General features: G+C 39.8%; 2 protein-coding genes across 2 annotated transcripts; both read left to right on the forward strand.

The window, feature by feature from the left end:
* The first annotated feature begins 217 nt into the window (after nucleotides 1–217).
* LOC143850613 (uncharacterized) lies at nucleotides 218–3,404 on the forward strand. The gene is made up of 3 exons (XM_077359843.1): nucleotides 218–1,942; nucleotides 2,033–3,271; nucleotides 3,396–3,404. The coding sequence occupies exons 1-3, from the start codon at nucleotides 218–220 to the stop codon at nucleotides 3,402–3,404; spliced, it is 2,973 nt and encodes a 990-aa protein (XP_077215958.1).
* Nucleotides 3,405–5,350: 1,946 nt separating this feature from the next.
* Nucleotides 5,351–7,316, forward strand: LOC143850614 (uncharacterized). The gene is made up of 2 exons (XM_077359844.1): nucleotides 5,351–5,835; nucleotides 7,295–7,316. Exons 1-2 carry the CDS (start codon nucleotides 5,351–5,353, stop codon nucleotides 7,314–7,316), a joined length of 507 nt encoding a protein of 168 aa, XP_077215959.1.
* Nucleotides 7,317–23,928: the final 16,612 nt, after the last annotated feature.

Consider the following 23,928-nt stretch of genomic DNA (forward strand, 5'->3'; position numbering starts at 1 on the left):
AATTTTAATCTAGTGATTATACTTCCATTTCAGGATTCTTGATTGAGCAGCCATTGCTCCTAAGAAAATCCTCGTTTCAAAACCAACCTGGTCCCGTCAGACATCTGATTCCAGGCTGAGCCGGCAATCCTTGTCACCTTTTTCTTTTACTTCTCCTTTATCGCCTTCCTTGAATTTTCAAGAAATACTTTCACCAGTCCAACCAACCCCTGAAATGATGGCAGAGAATGGGCAAAATAGCATGGACACCAATGAGATGATGAAAGCGATAATGTTACAATTGAGTACCATTAATGAAGAAATAGCCCGATTAAAGAATGACAGAGAATCTACTACCAAGAATCCTGCACCTCAGCAAACCCCAATCATGCCTCGCCCACCTCCTACGATGGCTCAGCCTCCTGTGTTGCCAATCTTTGACAATTCTGATGACGAGCAGTATGAAGAAGAGAACTGTCGCCCCCATCTGGATAAAGGCAAGGGGATAGTCGATAGGTTGGATAAGATGGCCCAGGAGATGGAGAGCATGAAAATGCAGGGTCCGAAAAAATTAAACATGGCCGAGTATATGATAATACCGGGAGTTGTGCTACCTCCTAATTTCAAGATGCCGGATCATGATAAGTATGATGGGATAGGATGTCCCAAGAGTCATCTGAAAGCCCTTATTCCTCTCTTACAGCAGCATGGGCTTACTCCAGAGCAGATTGCTCTTCTTTTCCCTAGATCTCTTACTGGAACAGCAAAGAAATGGTTTTTAAGCTTGAAAACCGAAGAGATCAGAACTCTGGAGGATATTGCCAATAGATTTGTTGAGCAATTCTCCATGGAGGAGGGAATAGATGTGACAAAAAGAGATCTGAAGGCGCTAAAACAAGGGCACAATGAAACCTTCACTTCTTTCATTCGCCGATGGAGGCGTAAAGCGGCGCAGATGACACATCGATTATCAGATGCCGATCAAATTAAGATTGTTGTCAAGAACCTATCCCCGCAATATTATCATCACATGGCTATTCAGTATTTTCTGGACTTCAATCATCTGATAAAAACAGGGACTCAAATCGAAGATGCTTTGTCCAAGGGACTAAGATCAAGATCTTCGTCTGATGTGAGAGAGGGAAAAAGACCTATTGTGGCACCGAAGGAGGTGCACAATCTTAACTATACCAGGCCTTCCAGTTATGCCAGACCACCGGGTTATGATCAACCACCATCCAGAACGGTGACTGAAGTTAGGAGGCCTATTGAAAAGAAGGTTTTTCGTCAGTTTGACCCCCTCCCTTACTCCTTATCAGTGGCTTTGAAGAAGTTGCTGAGAGATAAAAAGATTACTTTGTTGGAACCTAGAGAGCTTCCTAACCCTTTGCCCAAGTATTGGAGGAAGGACCAGTACTGCGATTATCATCAGAATTCAGGGCATTTGACTGACAAATGCATGGCTTTAAGACACAAGATCCAAGACATGATAGAAGCAAAGGATCTTGCCGTTGAAGCACCGAATGTCACTCGAAACCCATTGCCTACACATGCAATGCCTCCCCCGAACGTGTATGCCATTTTCACTGAAGAAATCCTCTTAGATCACTCCCGTATTTGTGCGGTTATTTCTGATAGACCGTATGTTCTGAGATGGGATGATGAAGACGAAGCGATTGAAAACAAGAAGCCTTACATACTGTCCCTTCCAGATGAAGGATTAACAGGATCCTCTGAGTGTTCTTGTTCTTATGTCCTCAAGAGTGAGGAGGAAGAAGAGATGAAAGAAAAAGTCCCCTATGTTTTGAGACTAGAGGAAGAAGACTTGTTGCTTCTAGAGGATCAGTGTGACGAGCTTCGTCACGTCACACGTGGTGGTCGGGTCTTTAAGCCAGTTGAACTCAGAGCTGAGAATCCTGCCGAAATAGCCCGAGCATCAGAAAATCAGAGGCAAAGACAGACTGTAGAAGAAGAAGAAGACAACTTGTTGAAACAATTGAAGAAAACACAAGCTAATGTTTCAATTTGGGGTTTGTTGATGGCATCCCCAAAGCACCGACAAGTTGTACTTCGAGAGCTTAACGCATCCCAAGTGTCAGTCGAGATTACTCCTGACGAACTAGTCAGTCTAGTTGCCATGGCAAGGACCTCAAAGACTTTATCTTTCACTGATGAGGATTTGCCTCCGGAGGGTAGAGATCACACTCGACCTCTCAGGATTACCATAATCTGCAACAAGAAAAGGGTACCTGAAGTACTAGTAGACAACGGGTCTGCTCTAAACGTATGTCCCTTGAGCACCGCTGTTACTTTGGGATTTGGGCCCAACAACTTCATACCATCTGAGCAAGGCATATTAGCATACGATGGTACGAGAAGAGACGTGATCGGGATACTGGCCACCGATATCGAAATAGGGGGAGAAATCTTTGAGGTTGAATTCCAAGTACTCGATATAAAGACTTCTTTCTTTCTTCTTCTGGGCCGACCTTGGCTGCACAAGGTCGGAGTTATTCCTTCAACTTTGCATCAGAAGTTGAAATTTGTTAGGAATAACAAAGTGATAACGGTCCGAGGAGACCCTGAGCCGGAAGTTGGACAAATAACATCTGAACTGAACCCTGAAAAATCAAGAGATGTTAGTTTAACCGGTTTTTCTTTAGAAATCTCTACAATTTCCTTTGGGGAAGCAATGAATGAAGAGATAATGTTTTTATCAAGCACGAACACTCAAGTGGTGAAGATAATGCGAAAATATGGTTATGTCCCGGGAACTGGTCTGGGAAGAAATCTGCAGGGCCCAACTGAGTGGCCGGAATTGAAAGCAGTCGGCGGATTATTCGGGTTAGGGTACGAGCCAACTCTGAAAGAGGTTCAAGAAATGAAGCGTTATATGATGAAGTGGGCTGAATGCCGTCGTCGGGGTACAGAATTTCCGACAGGACCGTACAGCATGATTATGAATGGCCGATTCAGAAGAGAAGGGGCAGACTGTCCGTTCTATGGTTTTCCTGAGACCTGGTGCGATAAGACTGGAAAGAGGCTTCCAGGGTTAGAGATCTTCTTCACAGATGAGTTATCAGAAGACTTCTACAGTGAGCAGTTTACCTTGGCAGCGATAGCAGAAAAACCAGCTACAGATTGGGTGGAAAATATTGAGCCGCATCTCCTAGACTCCCTATATCAGGTTGAGGCCCCAATCGTCGCTATGATTGGAGGAGATGTGCCCTTCACGAGCCCAAGGGATTGCATTACTCCAGCCACTGGACCCTTAGACAATTGGACCGCACAGGTTATACCCCAAGTAGTCCTCCAGTATAGTCCAGTCCTTTCAAAAGAGTCAGTCATTTCAAAAAACGTGTCAGTTTCTGAGTTCAACCCAGAGTCTGTCATTTCTAACTTTTCTTTTGATGCAGGTACCATAGAGGTCGGAGTAGTTCTCGGAGATGGTGAAGAGTCGGTTCCTGTCGAGTCTCGGTCAGAAGATGTTTTCACTGATTCTTCATTTGTACATAGTCCTGTCTATGTTGATACTGATGTCAACATGTCATTTCATTTGAATTCAGAGTCTGTAACGCCCGATGTGGGTGAATCATTCGATGTAATCATCAATTCTGCAAAAGAAATAAAAGACTCATTTGTGTACGATCCTGTCTTTATTTCTAATTCTGTTTCTGATTCTGCTTCAAAGCCTGATCAAATAACTAATAATAATAATAATCAAGACTCCCCCTCAAACGAGGAAGCCGACGAAACTCCTTTTGAAATCAAATACATGATTCAACAAGAGGAGATTCGCCGAGCAAAACCACTCGAAGAAGAAATTGAAACCGTAAATATAGGTGATGAAACTTTAATTCGGGAGATTCGGATTGGCAAAACTTTATCTCCTGAGGAGCGCGAAGAATTAATCACCTTGCTAAAAGAGTTTAAGGAGATCTTTGCTTGGTCTTACGATGACATGCCGGGATTGAGTGAGGACATTGTCCAGCACAGATTACCTCTAATTCCGGGCATCAAGCCGAAGAAGCAAAAACTCCGAAAACTCAAGACAGAATGGGAGTTAAAGGTTCATGATGAGGTGAAGAAACTACTTGAGGTAAAATTCATTGAAGTAGTGGAATATCCCGAATGGCTTGCAAATATAGTTCCTGTGCCCAAGAAAGATGGGAAAGTCAGGATGTGCGTTGATTTCAGAGATCTGAACAAGGCCAGTCCGAAAGATGACTTTCCTCTTCCGAACATCGATATCCTGGTAGACAACACTGCTGGACATGCTCTGTTATCTTTCATGGATGGGTTTTCAGGCTACAATCAGATCAAGATGGCGCCTGAGGATATGATGAAGACGGCATTTATTACTCAATGGGGGACGTACTGTTACCGAGTAATGCCGTTTGGCCTCAAAAATGCTGGAGCTACCTATCAGAGGGCTGCGACAACTCTTCTTCATGACATGATTCATAAGGAGGTCGAGGTCTATGTCGATGACATGATTGTCAAAGGCAGGACTCGGCCAGAGCATACAGTCGCTTTGAGAAAGTTCTTTGAGCGAATCCGAAAGTTTCAACTTCGCTTGAACCCAAATAAATGTGTATTTGGGGTCACGTCAGGGAAGTTGCTGGGATTCATGGTCAGTGAAAGAGGAATCGAAGTGGACCCTCAGAAAATCAAGGCTATCCAAGAAATGCAACCACCAAAGACGGAAAAGCAAATTCGTGGATTCCTTGGCAAGGTGCAATACTTGAGGAGATTCATATCTCATTTAACTATGACATGTGAACCCATCTTCAAATTATTGAAAAAGAATTCCTCCAAGAAATGGAATGAAGAATGTCAGGAAGCATTTGAAAAGGTCAAGCAGTGTTTGTCTTTGCCTCCTGTCTTATCCCCAGTCATTCCTGGTCAACCATTGTTGATGTATTTGTCCATCACAGATACAGCAATGGGTTGTATGCTTGCTCAGCAAGATGTAGGATCTAAGAAGGAGAAGCCTATCTACTACATCAGTAAGAAAATGCTAGAGTACGAGATAAAGTACACTATCTTGGAAAAGACTTGTCTAGCATTAGTCTGGGCGACTCAAAGGCTTAGACATTATCTATTATCGAATAAGGTATTTCTGCTTTCACGGATGGATCCGTTGAAGTACTTATTCGAGAAGCCCGCCCTTACAGGAAGAACTGCAAGATGGTTGCTATTGTTATCTGAGTTTGACATCACATACGTCACTCAGAAATCCGTCAAAGGACGGGTTATTGCTGAGCAGCTAGCTGATGCTCCTGTTGAGGAGAATGCTTTTCTGAAGGCTGAATTTCCTGATGAAGAGATCATGGAACTTGAAGAAGAAATTCCAAATACCAGATGGACAATGTACTTTGATGGAGCTGTAAACAATCGAGGACAAGGAATAGGAGCAGTGCTTGTATCTCCCAAGAAAGAATACATCCCGATATCCATCAAGTTACAATTCGAATGTACAAATAACATGGCAGAGTACGAAGCTTGTATCGCAGGACTTGAGGCAGCTTTAATTTTGAAAGTCCAAGAGATCGATGTATTTGGAGATTCAATTCTGATAATTTGTCAAACCAACGGTAATTGGAAGACAAGAGAATCAAAATTGATCCCGTATAATTTCTATCTCGAATCTCTGGCCAAGAAATTCAAGAATATCACATTTACCCATCTGTCAAGAACCAAGAATCATTTTGCAGACGCCTTGGCTACCTTAGCCTCGATGTTGGATATTTCTGAGACAATGGAGGTCCAGCCTTTAGCTGTGAGGTCGCAATGGGCTCCAGCGCATGTAAATGCCATTGAGATATCAGCGCGATGTCCAGATGGAAAACCGTGGTATACTGATATCCGAAATCTCATTTCAGGCAAGGGGCATCCCCCTGAAGCTTCCAGCAAAGAGAGAAAAACTCTTCAGAGATTCGCCGCTAACTTCATCATTTGTGGTGAAGAATTGTACAGAAGATCCTTTGACGGTATTCAGCTTCTGTGTGTTGATGAAGATCAGGCTGCGGAGCTCATTGAACAAACACATGAAGGTGTTTGTGGTCCTCACATGAACGGTAAAATGCTATCAAAGAAGATCCTTAAACTCGGTTTCTATTGGCCCTCAATGGAAACAGATTGTTTCGCATTTGTGAAGAAATGTCATAAATGCCAAGTCTATGCGAATCTTATTCATGTGCCTCCGTCAGAGCTGCATTCTATGACCTCGCCATGGCCATTTTCAGTATGGGGGATTGATATCATTGGCAAAGTCTATCCTAAGTCGTCAAGTGGGCACGAGTACATCTTGGTGGCCATTGACTATTTCACGAAGTGGATAGAAGCTGCTTCATATGCTTCCATAACTTCCAATACAGTTGCGAAGTTCATCCGTGCAAACATCATTTGCAGATATGGAGTACCTCATGAGTTGATTTCTGACAATGGATCTCACTTCAAGAAAGAGGTAGTGCACCTGTGCGAAGAATTTAAAATCAAGCATCATAAGTCATCTCCTTACAGACCGCAGACAAATGGTGCTGTAGAGGCAGCTAATAAGAACATCAAGGTTATTATTAGCAAAATGACCGAGACTTATAAGGATTGGTCGAATAAACTCCCGTATGCTTTGTGGGCTTACAGGACGTCGGTCAGATCATCTACAGGTGTAACTCCGTACTCTCTAGTTTACGGAATGGAAGCAGTCCTCCCTGTTGAAGTGAGAATCCCGTCTTTAAGAGTTATGATGGAAGCGAATCTGCCAGAGTCTGAGTGGGCCAAAGCCAGACATGATGAATTGCAGATGATTGATGAAAAGAGACTCAGAGCCTTATACCACATCCAAGGATATCAGAGAAGAATCGAAAGGGCATTCAATAAGAAAGTCAAGGTTCGAGACCTGAAACCAGGAGATCTCGTCTTAAAATCTTATCGAGCACCGGTGTTCGATCCCAGAGGAAAATTCAGGCCAAACTGGTCTGGTCCTTACATTGTTGATGAAGTCCTGCCTGGAAAAGCCGTAAGACTCCTCAATGAAAATGGTGAAAAATTAACAGAACCTACAAACCTGGACCAACTAAAGAAGTACTATGCTTAAATACACCAGGAGGCCATCCTTGATCGATCAGAGCCAAAAGCTAACAACCCAAAAGTCAAAATACCGTTTGCAAACCCTTTGAACCTATAAAAAAAAAAAAAAAAAAAAAAAAAAATCCCTTTTTCTTGACAAACACAAACCAGGGGCATCTTTTATGACTTGCGTCATAAAAGATAGTAAGCTTGAACTATGTTCTGACCTGATTCCTTTTTACAGGATACGTAGGCCACCTGATTGATTCGGGTTCGGTCAAATTCTTCAAATCCTTCGAATCTTTCAAATCCTTGAAAATATGAAAGAAAGAACAAAACAAAAAATCCTTGAAACCCAAAAAAATGGGCGAACTACGCAGACCTGATTCCCATTTCTTTGGGGATACGTAGGCAGTCTGGAGGGCCAGATTCGGTCAAATACATGAAAAATCACCAATATGTAACCTGTTTGAACCCAAGCCTACCTAAAAGTCCTTCTGGTGTATTTTAGGTCCAGGTTTGTAGAGAAACATAAAGAAAGAAAAAATGATGGAGTCTTAGACCCGCTAGACTGAAAACCCGAAAGGGCGGTCTAGGCAAAAATTAGGGTCATTCACCTGCTAAGTTGAAAACCCGAAAGGGCGGCTTAGGCAAAAATCAAGGTGCAGAGCCTGCTGGATGGAAAATCTGCAAGGGCAGATAGTCCAGCCAAAATATAAGGCATGCAGTCCGCCAAATCAAAAACCTGAAAAGGCAATTTGGTCATGGCAGTGACTTCAAAAGGACAAAATCTTTGAATGCCAGCAAGACTTTCATTTCTTCTGAGGCATTACTCTGAAGTCTGAGTAAGCGCCAGTAGAGATTCTTCTGACACTTTATAAGCTAAGGAGTTAAGACTAAGCAAACCAAAGGGATAATAACCATGACGGAAAACTTGAAAAGAGGAATGAAATACCTTTAAATACGGTTTTCGAAAGATTCTAAGAAGTGGTAGAATGTACCATTTTAAAATAATTATCAGGCTGAAAAGCAGATTCAGTTTCCCTTAGAACCCAAGTCATGTCATGGTCAAAGCCTTCCTTTGTTGTTAGCCACAGTTCATTCCTTATCAAGTCAAGGTTAAACTCCAAAATCTTGTGTGGGGAATCCTGTGTGGTCAATGTCTCTTTAAGGCTGGAGTAATGAAAAAAATGATTAAGTTGTGGATCCTCGAAAGTGATACAGAGCAGAGCAGAGTTCAGAAGGATGGTACTCAGACCATTCAAAGTGTTGGCAGCTGACAAAGAGAGAAGAAAATCATCAGATTCAGTCTGTTGTATATGAAAAGATTTGTAACTTCAAAAATTCAGGAAATGAAACCCCTTTTTACCATTTTCCTTGTGTTTGCTATCCTATGTATTTGTCATGGAAGTAAATTCGTACTAGGGGCATCTTTTATAACCTGTTCAGGTCATAAAAGATATCAAGTGAACTCTGATAATTGAGATAATTATTTTCATTAAATGAAGATAAGAAGAACTTCAGTAGAGCTTTAGTCAAATTCCTCTGAGAGTTTTTCTTATCATCTTATTGAAAACCTATCTCATAATCCCCAGTGGAGTTTCTATCCACAATATAAATAAACCAAGCATTCAAATTAAATCATCAAGCCTCTGAGCTAAAAATCAAGCTTTTATGCATAAAACCTTGCCTCCGAGCATAAATTCTCTGCCTCCGAGCATAAACCCATTGCCTCCGAGCATAAAACCTTGCCTCCGAGCATAAATTCTTTGCCTCCGAGCATAAAACCTTGCTTCCGAGCATAAAACCCTGCCTCCGAGCATAAAACCTTGCCTCCGAGCATAAATCCTTGCCTCTGAGCATAAAACCTTGCTTCCAAGCATAAATTCTCGCCTCTGAGCATAAAACCATGATTTTGAACATAGAAACAAGCCTCTGTGCAAAAACTCAGGCCTCCGAGCTAAAATTCCCTAGCATCTAAGCTAAAACCTTTCAACCTCCGTGCATAAACCATTTTGCCTCTGAGCATAAAACCATCCGCCTCTGAGCAGAAAACCAACATTCCTAACAAACCAACCCTTTTATAATCCAACCTTCACCAAGTCATTTTCTCCATCCCGTTCTCTAAATCAATTTTGGGGCTAGTCAAAATGTGACGTCTGTTCAGCTTTGACATTCGCGCGACAAGCACGCTCTGCCAAAGAGGGGCATCTGTAGACACCCCATTTTGACTAAACCCTACACCTTCCCAGCTCGTGCCAAATCCATCCGAATCTCAGCATTAGGGTCCCAAACTTCACCCTAGGCTAGATTCGGGTCTCTTTTAACCCCCTGCAAAATTTCATCATGATCTGAGCGCGTTTGCCCAGCAAACGGGCTGAATTGGTGTGTGTAGTGTAATGGGGGGTGGCCCACTAGGTTTTTCATTTTACCTAAAAATCTATGTACTTTAGGGAAAATTCAAGTTATCCAAAGATCCTAAGTACCCATGAATACATTTTTGGAAACCTTAAGACCCCAGAAAAATCCCTGCAAAATTCCAGAAAGATCCGACGAAGAAATTTGAAAAAGACAAGTGGAGTTAGTGCAGTTATCAGGAAGCAGGGGGTGCATTATCCTGATAGGGTCGCACATTTGTGCGCCTATCAATTTGAGTGTAAATATCGATTCCACCATTTTCTATAAATAAAAACTTAAACTCATTTTCTAAAAAAAAAAAAACAAGATTTGATTTCTAAACCCTAGCAGAGCGAAAATTAGAGAAAGAGAGATCCCAAATTTCGATTTCCATCGCTCATCTTCGCCGGCCGACCATTTTTCACTTCACCACCGGCTATACTCCGGCAAGTCTCCGACTAAAACCCCAGGGCTACCTCTTTTCTTCCTTTAGTTACTCTATTCTCTGCAAATTGTTCTTTTGGGGTTGATTTTCAGCTTCTTTTCATCTCAGACCTTAGAAAATACCTTATTTTCTTCATCACAAACCCTAACATTATAACCTTCATCCAAACCCTAGATTACACTTCCTAACTTCGAATCAAGATTATAAAATCTTAGATCCAACTTTTCCTCTGCAAAATCTGTCGATTTCATACCCTAACTTTAGTAAATCTCCTTTAAATCTGTGAAAAACGTCAGATCTACTCTCCTCCGTTGCTTGATCTCATAGATCTGTTTTAGAAGACCTAAATTTTTTCGATTTTCTGGGCTTAAAACCCTAACCGAGCCTTTTCTTTTCCGGCCAGACTTCCCGGCAAGCTCGCCAGAACTCCGGTTTCGTTTCTACTGCTTTCCGGTCATACTCTGACAAGCTCCGGCCAGTCAATACCTTGATCTATTGTTCTTTCAAAATAGTGAAGAGGAAGGAATATATTAGTAGATTGATTACTAAAATCAGAGGCAAAAACAAAGAAATTGAAGGTGCAGAGTCTGTTGTTTCATCAGAATTTTAAGCTTGAGAAGAAAAGAGTAAAAGCGCAAAAGAGGTAAGAGCTCTGTACAGCAATGTTCTGTAAATTACGCTATGATTATGAGATTTTCTTTTGTGATTTGTCTAAAATAACGTCTGTACAAATAATTTCTCTGTAAATTAGCATTTTCGCTCACTTGATGGTTAATCTATGAACTGAAAGGGTAGGATTTTTATTTTTAGGATCAGAAATGTCAATGTTCAGATTTTTAGTTGAAAATTCCATGATATTTCTGATAGATTTTCATCGTAATATCATCATCGTTATCGTTGATTGGATGAAATCAGTTCTTGATAAATTGATTGTCACATATGTGTATAGATATTAGCTAAGGTGTGTCCCTTTTAGTTATTGATATAGATTATCATGAGCAATTGAGCCGGATAGGGATTCTTAATTATGGAATCTGTCCATCAGTGAGTTAATTGTCTGTGTTTATATGTTTATGGATCTCCACTGTGTGATTTTTCTTATATAGCTTGTTTCTTCATCTATTCTTTTAGAATATTAAAAGATCTGTTCATTGAGAATGTATCATGTGTTTTTGAAGTTCATTATTACATTTAGTATATTGACTGGTTTCATTTTGAGTGGTACTTATGATTTTTATATTCCAAACTTATATATCAGGCTCTTAACTGGCATAAATTGAAATATATATGCTTGAGATATTAGTAATATGGGCGTTTTCATATAATCTTGGTAGTATCCAGAGAGGATAGATAACAATGATTTATGATTCAAATCAAGAGGGTTCGTTTGTAGTCTTTGAAATTCAAATGCCTTTCTTATTTGATTAGTAAATTATCCTACATAGGTTGAATTATTCTCTACTTAAGTTTATATAATTGCCAGGTTTTTTATTGGAATCATTTTACATATGTAATATAAATATTTTCATAGAAATTTTTAAAAAGTAAGTACCGATTGTTTATGGTCACATGGATATAGCTACTAGTTTCAGGGGTTTGGTTTTTATCAGGTTTTACATTCAAGCTCTATTCCCATATAGTTTAGTTCCTTGTAGGTTTGAATGGCCATACATTATATGCATACCGTCCATATATTTCTTGAATCAAATGATAAAGATTTTGTAGTCCCTGTTTGAACCCTGTTTTAGATCAGCTTTTGAATCCTAAATCCAGCGATGAAATATTTTCCTGGTTCAGCCCCTGTTTTGTTTCAACTCATGAGTTGATAAGATTTTATATAGCCCTTTTTCCAACCTAGTCACCTTTTGATCATCATCTTCTTTATTATCCATTTCAGCCTTAAAATCTTCATTTTATACCTTCAAAAGAGCAATGACAGGGAGCAGATTTATAGGTTGTAAATTTGTCCAGTTCATATAGTTCAATGCCTGTAAGACTAGTGCTTATTAGTGCTTATATAGATCATTGTTTGTTAATTTAGTGTTCCCTTTTATTACTAGCATTACATGTATTGGTATTGCACAAATTCTGTTTTTCTCTTTACATATGGTACTACAAGTTGCGCAAAATACAATTCATGGACCGAAGGTTTGTAGAATTGGTTTATCTAGTTGTGGACAGGTTTATCTTCTGTATGCTTATAAAATCAGACTATCTAATTCAATCCATGTCTTGTGAGCACATTTATTTACAGTCCAGTACTTATAAATTTAATACTTCTTTTTCATACTAAGTTTTGAGTTAGGGTTCGAAGACGGTAATAAATGAATTGTTCAGGTGAGTTTATCTCGAAGCTTATTATACTCATTTTTTTTTTTATTTATTTAAATAAATTGTTTAAATAGGAAGAAGGAGATCAGATGACTACTCTATTCGATATTATCGACATGAGTACTGTCTGATTTCAAGGCGGGATGTAGAAATATTATCATGTGTATTTGATATCAGATGATTACTTTAGCATCATCTGATTTCATTGGAGTCCCCATATTGGGGTGATGTGTATGGTTGGGAATAGAAGTGTTTGATATTGTTTACTTTTACTTTATTAGGCTATCCAGCGGCTGGTCTGGACTAATTAATATTGTTTATCATTTTATGATTGCTATGTTCTTGAAAATTCTTCTTTGCTTAGCACTTGATGTATTTTTATAAGAATAGAATAAAATTTGCAATTATCTGGCAGCTTTTTCTTCTCTCTTTGATAGACTAACACAGTCTTATAGATTGCTGTTAATTTTCTTTAGATATTAGAATCCCCTTTTCTTGTAGGGCGATGAAGGCGCTAGCCCAAGCCCATCTCTAGGGGGACTTGCACAGTCCAAATAGCATTCTATTTTCTCAAAAGACTTGCCTAGTCTTTTAGATCCAAATCTTTGGAGACAGGCATTGTCTCATTAATGAATCAACCTAAGTTAACCTCTAGAAGACTACCTCTAGTCTCATAGGTTTTAAACCCTCCTTTTTGTGCGTCGTTTGGTTTTGGGAGAACACCCTACTCGGCTTGGCTTCATACCCCTATCCTATATGGGTATCTGGTTGCACATTTGTTGCACCCTAGGGCTAGGTAGCTGTCCGGCCCGGCTGGGTGTTTTACCTTTGCCAAATATGCACAAGGTCTCTTTTTCCTTGTTAGTATTTTCTCTATCCTACCTCTGTGTCTAAGAGACTTACCTAGTCTCATTTTCTTGCTAACCCTCCTCTTTGTGCGTCGTTTGGTTTTGGGAGAACACCCTACTCGGCTTGGCTTCATACCCCTATCCTATATGGGTATCTGGTTGCACATTTGTTGCACCCTAGGGCTAGGTAGCTGTCCGGCCCGGCTGGGTGTTTTACCTTTGCCAAATATGCACAAGGTCTCTTTTTCCTTGTTAGTATTTTCTCTATCCTACCTCTGTGTCTAAGAGACTTACCTAGTCTCATTTTCTTGCTAAACCTCCTCTTTGTGTATCATTTGGTTTTGGGAGAACACCCTACTCGGCTTGGCTTCATACCCCTATCCTATATGGGTATCTGGTTGCACATTTGTTGCACCCTAGGGCTAGGTAGCTGTCCGGCCCGGCTGGATGTTTTACCTTTGCTAAATATGCACAAGGTCTTCCCTTATTACTTGTGAGTTTTATCTCAGCTTGATAGTCTCACTAGCACCCTTCTTTATCTCTTTTTCTTTTAGGAGACAGGCTTTGTCTCATTAGCACCTCCTTCTTAAGAATCCTATTTTCAGAGTCAGTCCTTAGCCTAGGATTCTGTCCTTAGCTAGAGAGTCTGTTTTTCTTTCAGGAGTCAGTCCTATCATCATAGGGGTTAGGATTTTATCCAACCTCTCATCAAATCTTGTGTTTTTTCTATCCGCTCTTGTAAGGTATAGGATGCTGTCCAACCCTTGCAGAGTTGTTATTCTGTTCATTTTCCCTCCGCAAAGCATAGGATGCTGTCCAACCTTTGCGGGATATCAGGAGTCTGTCTTCCCCTTATGATGATAGGATTTGTCTCCCTTGAGTCAAAAACACTTAAAAACAACAAAAACACCTAAAAAACCAAAAATCTTGAGTCATTAGGAGTAGTTAGGAAATCTGTTCCGAACTACGTTGGCTTGATCCTCTTCCACGAGGTACGTAGTGCAGCTTGGGATCCACATCCCAAGTCCAGCCAAACCTTTAAAAATAAGCATTTTAAATCTTTCAAAAATTACAAAAATCTTTCAAAATATTGTTTTCTTCGAAAAGATCTTCCTCTAGAGTTAGGAGCTTGTCATAGTTAGAGAGTTTTTGAGTCGGGAGTTGCTCCCTCGTTCGTTGTTTGTTTGTTGTGTGTTTTATTTGTTTGTGTTAGAGTTAGGAGTGAGTCCTAGCTAGGAGTTTTACGCCTCCGTCCGGTCAGTTGGCGATCCACATTGCCAATTGATGACTAGGTCTAAGATGCGATAGATCCTACTGTTTCCCTTAGGGCGTACAGCTTAGCTACACATAGATTATAGGAACCACCTGCATTAGCTTAGGGCTAACCTGCATTTAGTTAAGGCATATAGGGTGTCCTAAAATCTACAATCCATTGGAATTTAAACAATCACATAAGAAGCTTTAAGAACTAGTCCGGTCTTTTAGATCGAGTCTAGGATAGAAGTCTAGATGTCTTAGGCATCATAGCTTAGAATAGGTGCGAAGAACTACGTTGCCTTGATTCTCGTGGAGGCGGGGATACGTAGGCTTCTTTGGATGAACATCAGATCATCTAAAGACTCGGGCCTAGGTATAGATTAGAGTCTTAGGGTTGTATAGTATCGAGTCATTTTTCTATGTTTTGCAGTGTTTTCTTACTTTATTGCGCAGACCTTATACTTTTTTGGTGTGTCGTGCATGTGTTCGTTCATCAGAACTTAGACACCCATTAGGCATGTCACTTATAATCTAGTTATGCTTAGGTGACACATGTTTCTTTTATGTTATCTTGTGTGCCTTTGATTTCATCTCCGAGACATGCATGATTAGATAGACGTCTTCTCGGAGATATTCATTCCCATTACATATGATTTTCGCCCAAAGCCCTTCAAAATTATTAAGTAAATGGCATAAGAGACCAGGTGTTTGCACTTGGGCGGATGAGGTGCTCTTTAGACCTTCCGAATTCGTAACCAGGCACGAACCTTATTTTATATCTCTGGTTATCCGTTGCAACAGAGCATAGTATGGGATCCAAGGCCCATTTGCCTTTTTCCTTGGATGGCGACTCTTCTTTGTTTAAGGTACGCTTCGAATCTGGGCTAGTCCCCGAATCGAGAGGTATCTCACCTTTGTATCGCCACTCATGCGGTGAGGGGCACTTCTTTCGAGAGTTCCTTGGTAGAGCTCTCCATTCACGTGGATGATCCATATGAGACTGACTCGCGTGGGGGCACACGTCCTCCACCGCAGCGCCTCTCTCGGATCGGGGTCCACAGCTTCCCCATTTTAGAATAAAAGAAAATTCCAAGTTGGCCTACCTTTTCCGAAGCTTGATGTTGCTCCCCCGTGAGTTTCGAATTCCCTTGTGAAGTCTTTTGGATACGATGCTTCCTTTGATGGTGATTCTCAAGATGATTCCTAGTTGATGTGCAATTTCAACCCAAAACAATCCAAGAGGACGAATGAGGCCAAATAGATGTTTTGGCCGAAATATAAAAAACAAACAAAGAGAGGTGGACTAGAAGAATTTAGAGGGAGATGGAGAGAAGACTGGAAATGGAGCATTCGATGATCTTGATGGGGGATGGAGAGAAGGCTAAGAATGTTTTTCCTCCCCTAGATGGAGCAATAAAGGAGGTATTTATAGGTGAAGGTTACCTTGAGTTGCTATGTTGGAGCAATGGTTGAGATTAAAAAGATGGCAATTTAGAAAGGAGTAAAGGGATGAGATCAAAATATCTAGAGAATTCCTTTCCCAAACTTGTGAAACGTATGGGTTAGATGCCCAAAATACATACCCTTCTATAATAGAAGGAGCTTGTGTGGTGGATATTGTTTGCACAAATTAGGAAGCAAAGGGAAGTAAATAAGATGAGGCCAAGTGTCCCAACAAAATTTTGCAAATAAAGAATTAAATCAAGGACAATTAGAAACGTCCAAAAGAGGAGTGCATGTTGGAAATTTGGCATGATTCCCTACTCAATTAGAATATGTCACTTGCCTCTTTTAGTTTTAGGCAATCCTTTTGACCAATAAGCTTGAAACACATGCCTCTTTTTCAAAGTTTGTAAAACTAGCCCAAAATCATTTCAAATCTCTAAACAATAGGGGAGGAGGAAACAAGCCACGTTTTCCCAAGCTTGGGAAAACGTGTGGTGAGAGGAGAGAGAGAGGGTGAGGAAAGAGAACTCTCTCGAAAATGGAAAAATATCGTTTTCCGGAGATTTTGGCATCCGACTCCGATAATTCTTTCGCCTTTGGAATCCCTGATTTTTTCTCGTTCATTTAAGCCCAATATTGCTATAGAAAACTGTTTTCAGAATTTTCAACCAATGCGAGCCTTCGATCTCCGTCGGTAGATCATTTTTTCAAAGATCGAGTAAATTGGTGGTCCGAACGAACCAACTGATTCGATCAACTTTGGGCCAACGGTTAAAACTATTAAACCATGATATTGACAATAGTTGAGACATTAGAAAGTTTTGATATCGATGATTTAACGGGACAATTTCGACGGATCTCTCTTATCCCGCCTTGATCCGTGACTTTTCACTGGGTTTTTGCTCAATTAAGTAACCCAATGTTTAATCTGAATTTGAGATTAACCTTGATCGATCCTATTTTGACTAAATGATCACAAATTCTTAGTAAGGAAAGACACTCAGGTCAAGATCTGCCCCTGATCTAACGATTTATGGAAATCGGGTCTCGGAATGGAATCAGGTCCCGGGCTGTGAAGTGATCCTAGCTTATTTTGTCCCGATTGATGATCCGTAAAGTCAGATCGAGATATTAATGACCCAAAACATATAAATCCATGATAGAGGGACTCTCACATGGATTTAACACACTAAATTCACCAATCAGGGTATTTTTCAATTTTTCGGATCTAATCATCTCACCAGGTACATCTCTTTATCATTTTGGTTTTCAGAAAATTTGAGGATGCATACTTTACCAATGAAATTCCACGGATCAATATATTAGGTTATTGTTGGTTAAAGTATAGCAAAATGAGGGTGTCTACAATGAGTCTGAGAATTTTTTTCTTTCATTGCTCATTACTTGAGGCTTTGATATATCTGGCAAGTTTGAACAAAATGTCTCTTGCCCCATCCTTGATTTCTAAACCAGGATCTACTCTGAATTATTTTCGTATTTCAGAAGGTGTACTCTCGCTCTTCCAGTGCCAAACACTTCGGATATTGAGAAAGAAAAAATGATAAAAATAAGAAAAAGACTTCCAATGACTCAATCAAAGAAGACTCAAATTACTCAAGGGACTTGACTCACTTTTGATTCACCCTTAGATAAAATGTGTAATTTTATTATGGTAAGGCTAGCCACTCTTAGAGTACTCTCGAAAAAATTGTTAAGAGGCTCTAGTTTCCTTCATCGGGATTTCCGTCATGGTTATTACCCCCTTTGGGTTGCTCGGTTTTAATGCCCCTAGTTTAAAAAGGTGTCAAAGTAAGTCTCGCTGACACTATTCGGATTCTAAGATCCTACCCTATGCAGTGATTGTTTCTCCGTCTTCTTGAGTCTCCTCTTCAAAAGAAGTCACAACTTTTAATTTTCAAGTTTTCAGTCTAAAAGACCATTTGTCTCAACTTTTGCTTTCCAAGTTTTCAGTCTAAAAGACTACTTGTCCTAACTTTTGCTTGCACTCGAACTTAGGAATTCTACGTAACTGAGGAACTCCTTCTGCTTCTATTCAACTCAACTTTTCATGGGAAGTATTTGCCTCTGACTAGATTGTCTCTTCAAGTTTTCAATCCAGCATACCACTACCCTTACTTTCTGATAAGTCAATCATTTTGCTTGTTGACTTAGCAAGAAAAATGACTTTCACCTTTCTCTAGGCCGCCCTTTCGGGTTTTCAACCTAGCGGGTCTTCAGACTCTCATTCTTTTCTTTCTGTTTTTCTTTTCATTCGCCTCAAACCTTTACTTGTTTCACCAGAAGGACTTTCTAGGTGGGCTCGGGTTCAAAAGGGTTGAATACCTAAGGTTCTAAGGATTTGGACCGAATCTGGTCTAGCCAGACTACCTACGTACCCCAAAAATGGAGGATCAGGTCCGCGTAGTTCGCTTTGGGGTTTTTCAAAGAATGGTTTAGCATTTAGCTTCAAAATTTTTGAAAGGGATTTTATCCCAAGGTTTGACCGAACCTGAATTAATCAGGTTGCCTACGTACCCCTGAAGAGTTAGGGATCAGGTCTGACATAGTTCGGGTGCATAAATGCCCCGGGTTTATAATGTGTTTGAAAGAAACATTTGGCTTTAAATTGTTGGCCCAAAGGGTTCTCAAAAGGATTTTAAAACGTTAGGATTTTGGGTATTAAGGCTCAAACGTCCAAGGATGGCCTTCTGATGTATTTGATGTACAAGCTCTTTTGCTTAAGGTTCAAAAACTTAAGAAATTTTCTCATGAGTCTGACGGCATGTCAGGCAAAGCTACAACCACGGTGCTCCACTCCCATCTCGAAGATCTTAAATTTATGCTCGAGGTTCCACAACTTGTCCCCTCTTATTTTTTTATTTTTTTTTTTAGGGCTCAAATTTATCATACAACTTCCTTGCCAGAAAGTCTTCTCTCAATATTCCATCAGCTCCACAGGATGTCTGATGTTTCACTCTTTAAAATCTTCACTTTTCAACTAGATGTCTGAAGACAATGAAGTCTTGCTTTGCTCAATGACAGGGCATTCCCCTGGTTTATCCTTATAGGATCAAGCAAGACTACCTCAAACCCCTCTAAACAGGTTTATCAATTCTTTGCGCTCCTCGGGAGATAAAGTTTTGCCATTCCATCTTTCTCGAGTTTCGAATTTCGATACCACTATCAATGGCTTCGATTTCTTCTTCAAGTGGCTATGCTCGACGCTCTTCCTCTCGTTTGACCATCTTTCAGATCTCGAGGTGAATTTGGTCTGAATTCTCATCCGAAAAGGGGAGTTGTTTAAACATTAGATCTAAGAGTGAATCATAAAACATTGAAGATACAGACTCAAATGCTTTATTGAATTGAAATACTTTGAAGTACATAGATGACTTTGAACGCGCCTCAGAAGGCTCTACATTGAATTTAATCAAAAAGCTAAACACTGACTCTGAACGAGAAAGACTGATTGACATGACACATTTTCTTTTCTTTTTTTTAACATCAACAAAACTGAATTTTTCCAACTTCGAGAGAAGAAAGTTGATGTACACTCAATGAAAGACAAATCTAAAGACACAGGACACTTCTTCAAAGGTAGTGAACCGGCACTGAAAATTTATAGGTGATACACCTTTCTTCATGATAATGATAATTACAAAGTTCGATCCCGAAGTAGGAATCCCAGAAAAGGCAACTCCACAAGGTCTAGGTTAAATGGGGCAACAAAAGGCTTATGCTGACAATGTGGGTAAAGCAATAGACTGATGTATCGAATGAATTCAAAAATGGTCAGTCTTTTGGAAGAAGGGCTTTTTGTTGAACACAGACTTTTGACTTAGAAGCAATCACACTATCTCAATAGTCATGGGATAAAAATTCTAAACAAATAGAGAACAGAGTAATCTTGAAATACATCAACGGGTATGTTAATTTGGAAAGAATCCTCAATCTATTCCTTAAGATGTTCTTTGGGTATAACCATTCTTCTTTTGGGAATGAAAGAGTCAGGAACGATAAACATCCCTAATCAAAATAAGTTTCGATCTCAGCAACGATCATGCACTCAAAGAATACAGGTAAGATCACACTTTTCCATCAATGATTTCGATATGATCCAAGGGTAAAAGATATATGATAGGTAAACATTGATCAATGAAAAATCAATGGCTCAGATAATAGACCATGGCCATAAGAATGACAAAAGTAGAGTCAAGGGCCAGATCTAAAATCTGAATGATGGATATCAACAACTGTAGATCAATATGATTAGATCAAGATGAGATGAGATAGCATAAGATTGCTTTCAACGGATGGATCATGAATGACTAATCCTATGAGATCTTTGGAAATGAATGGGATTTACATCCTAACCCCAAAGGAAAAGTTTTTTTTTTTTTTAATCTTCGCACATTTTATCAGTGTTACCTGAAGGCATCAATCCTAACCCTAATCTAGCGGAGTGGAGAGAGGATCTCGACTCATGACTTTGTTTGTGTACCTATGACCGATCGTAGCCATTGGAAGATGAACTACGGCCTAATCTAGACACAAATGGGTAGGATATCCTAAATTAGGCTCACACACGTGATGCACATGTGTTCGTATACTACATGCATGTGTGGGTTAATCTAGGGGTAAGGCCAAGAGTTCCCTTAGCGCGAATCCATGTTCGATATACTGTACCAGTGTCTGGCGTATCAGTACGTGAACAAGAGATCCGTTTACGTACCATAAAGGTACTAGGCTAAGGGTGGAATGCTTCTCTAGCACAGAGGCACCAGGTGATGAAATCCCAGTCCACCATGCTAGATAACACTCCGGGTTCCTAAAATAGGACGTGTGTGCATGTGAGATGCAGGGGTTTAGATGAAAGTGATGTAAGTGTGTGCAATAAGTTCGCGCAATCTATGATGCCTTCAGGTTTTGTTAGATTAAGTTTGAGTAAATGTGATGAGAAAATAAAGCATACAAACTAATCTAACAAGCATAAAAGAGATGGAGTTTTCATGAGCCAGTTGAAATAGATTCAAATGAGTTATCCTTTGGAATTGTAATGAAGTTAGGTTGTCCCCAGCAGAGTCGCCAGGCTGTGGAACCCGATCCCGCGAGAGGGGTGGTGGGGCGAGCCGCCGCGCACTCTCCCTTGGTCTCTCGTACCCACGCGATTGGCGTGTGCCTTTTATTATTGATTTTAATTCGTCTTTTATGTGAACTTGGGATCACTAAGGCAATCCGAATTCCACACAAAAGAGACTGACAGAGTCGCCACCTAGATGTGGGATCTAGGACCCATAATTAACCAGAAATCTAGACTCGCTACCTGGTTACAAGAATGGAAGGTATGGGGATTTATCCACCACATGCACCATTCCTGTCCGATAATCGGTCTTCAATTCCAAAAGTTAACTCTTTTAAATTCATTTTAAATGGCTCATTCAACTCTCTGTTAATGTGCGAACTACGTGACATGCACCCTATGATCTAATTTCTGATATGCAAACACATGCAAGTTGTAGCTAAAGGTATAGGATCAGTACTAGAAAGTAACAAAACACATCAAAACATACGATGACTACACAACAAATCCTAAGACTCTAAATTATTAGCCTGAGTCCTCGGATGGTCTGGTATTCATCCAAAGAAGCCTACGTATCCCCGCCTCCACGAGAATCAAGGCAACGTAGTTCTTCGCGCCTATTCTAAGCTATGATGCCTAAGACACCTAGCCCTCTATCCTAAACTCGATCTAAAAGACCAGACCAATTATTAAAGTTTATTGTACGATTATTTAAATTCCAGTGAATTGTGAATTTTAGGACACCCTATATGCCCTAACTAAATGCAGATTAGACCTAGGCTAATGCAGGTGGTTCTTACAACCTATGTGTGACTAGGCTGTATTTCCTAAGAAAAACTAAGGGTGGACTAGCGTATCCTACTCTAGTCATCACTCGGCGATGTGGATCGCCGACTGACCGGACGGAGGCGCTCCTATAACTCTAGGACAGACCCCTAACTCTAAAACAAGCACACAGCAAACAAACAATCAAATAACCTATCAAAAGAAAAACCCTAACTCTAAAACTCTCTATCTAGGAGAAACTCCTAACTCTAGAGGAAGATCTTTTGAAAACAAGATTTCAAAGGTTTTTGAAGAAGGTTTAAAACAGTTATTTACAAAAAAAGTCTGGCTGGACTTGGGATGTAAATCCCAAGCTGCACTACGTACCTCGTGGAAGAGGATCAAGCCAACGTAGTTCGAAACGAACTCTCAATCTACGCTTCTAAAAGAAACACTCACACTTCAGATTTTTTAAGGTTTTTTATATTTTCAAATGTTTTTGATATTTTTAAAGTTTTCAAATGTTTTTGAGTTTAAATTTCTAATGTTTTTGGATTTTAAAGTTTTTCCAATGCTCAGGACCTTTAGATGAATTCACTCTTACAGAGAACAAACAAGCATAACCATAAACTAGGGCAAAGCCCTAAAGCAAAAGGGGAAGCCCCAAACAAGCAACTAACGCCTCAAAGAGACGAATCACAACAAGAAAGATAGCGTCCCAAGAAGAGAGAAAACGATCCAAGATCCCAAGCAAGCAAAGCTTTAATAAGACTGAGTTAGCCTCTAATCAAAGCGAAGTAATCAACAACTCTAAAGGAGAAACTCCGAACTAACAACACTAAAGAGGGGAACAAATGAGTCAGAGACTCTCTAATACTACAACTTAGAGGAGGAATGAGTCAAAGACTCCCAAATAACGCCAACAGAAGAACCAATGAGTCAAAGACTCCCTAGTAATACCACAAAAGAACGAATGAGTCAAAGACTCTCTAATAATACCAACTAAGAAAACGAAGTGAATCAAAGACTCTCTAAAAGAAAAGGAAACACGAGTCAGAGACTCCACTAACACCAACTAAAGGATAGATGAGTCAAAAACTCTCTAAAAGAGAAGGAAACACGAGTCAAAGACTCCACTAACACCAACTAAAGGATATATGAGTCAAAGACTCTCTAGAAAAACCAATAAGAGAAAAATTGAGTCAAAACTCTTTAATAACACCACCTAAAAGACAAATGAGTCAAAGACTTTCCAATAACACCACCAAAAAGGCAAATGAGTCAAAGACTCTCTAATAACACTATCTAAAGGATGAATGAGTCAAAGACTCTCTAATCAAGGCTGACTCCTATGCGAATGGACTATCGACTAAGGAGAAGCTTACAAGCAAAAGGAATGAGAGACCTTGTGCACATTTGGCAAAGGTAAAAACACCCAGCCGGGCCGGACAGCTGCCTAGCCCTAGGGTGCAACAAATGTGCAACTCAATACCCATAAGGGTAGGGGTATGAAGCCAAGCCGAGTAGGGTGTTCTTCCAAAACCAAACGAAGCACAAAGAGGAGAACTAGCGAGAGAATGAGACCGGGCGGGTCTCCCAAACACACACAAAGATGGGCTCTAAGCAACCTTATCATTGCCCTTGCAAGGGGGAAGCAAGGCTAAGACAACTAATTGACCAAATTGGTCTCTAATTAAAAGAGGCACAAATTGAGGTGCAACCTCAGAGAGGATTCTCAAATGAGGCAAAGCAGACCTTCTTAAGGAATTAAGATGTGACAGAATTTAAGGTCCTTTAGAGATTTTAAGATGATTTTCAATTAATTTCAATTTTTTAATGGATTTTACCAATTTTTAACCATATGAGTGATTTTACAAGTGAAACTGTTACAAACGAATTCGAAATGATTTGAAATTTCTGTAGCAACAAGATGTGATAGAATGTAGCTTACTGGAAGATTGTTACAGATTTTTACATTAAACTCATATTTAATTTCGATTTAACAATTAATTGACCAGATTGCAAAATAACACAGAAACTACTAGAAATTGAAATCTAAATTCATGGAAATTTCTACAGAAATAAGATATGAATAAAAATAGCATTCTGTGAGAATTTTATGAATTTTAAAGACTATTTACTACCAATTTCGGATTTTTCAATTTTCAGACCAGATTATGCATTAACACTACATCCCATATGAAAACAGATCCAAATCACTTGAAAATTTTACAGAAACAAGAAATATGAAATCAACGACTACTGTAAAAATTTTGAGAATTTTAGATGTGATCTCATGTCAGTAACAA

This window comes from Tasmannia lanceolata, unplaced genomic scaffold, assembly GCF_043159265.1.
Source record: "Tasmannia lanceolata isolate RefF3 unplaced genomic scaffold, GAP_Taslan_0.1 ptg000018l, whole genome shotgun sequence".
Taxonomy (NCBI): Eukaryota; Viridiplantae; Streptophyta; class Magnoliopsida; order Canellales; family Winteraceae; genus Tasmannia; species Tasmannia lanceolata.

Bases quoted from the DNA above. Each gene is read 5' to 3' on its own strand.
- LOC143850613 (XM_077359843.1), top strand. From the start codon at position 218: ATGGCAGAGAATGGGCAAAATAGCATGGACACCAATGAGATGATGAAA. The intron at 1,943-2,032 runs GTAGAAGAAGAA...GCATCCCCAAAG, and splicing joins ATCAGAGGCAAAGACAGACT to CACCGACAAGTTGTACTTCG.
- LOC143850614 (XM_077359844.1), top strand. From the start codon at position 5,351: ATGTACTTTGATGGAGCTGTAAACAATCGAGGACAAGGAATAGGAGCA. The intron at 5,836-7,294 runs GTATACTGATAT...TCCTTTTTACAG, and splicing joins TGTCCAGATGGAAAACCGTG to GATACGTAGGCCACCTGATT.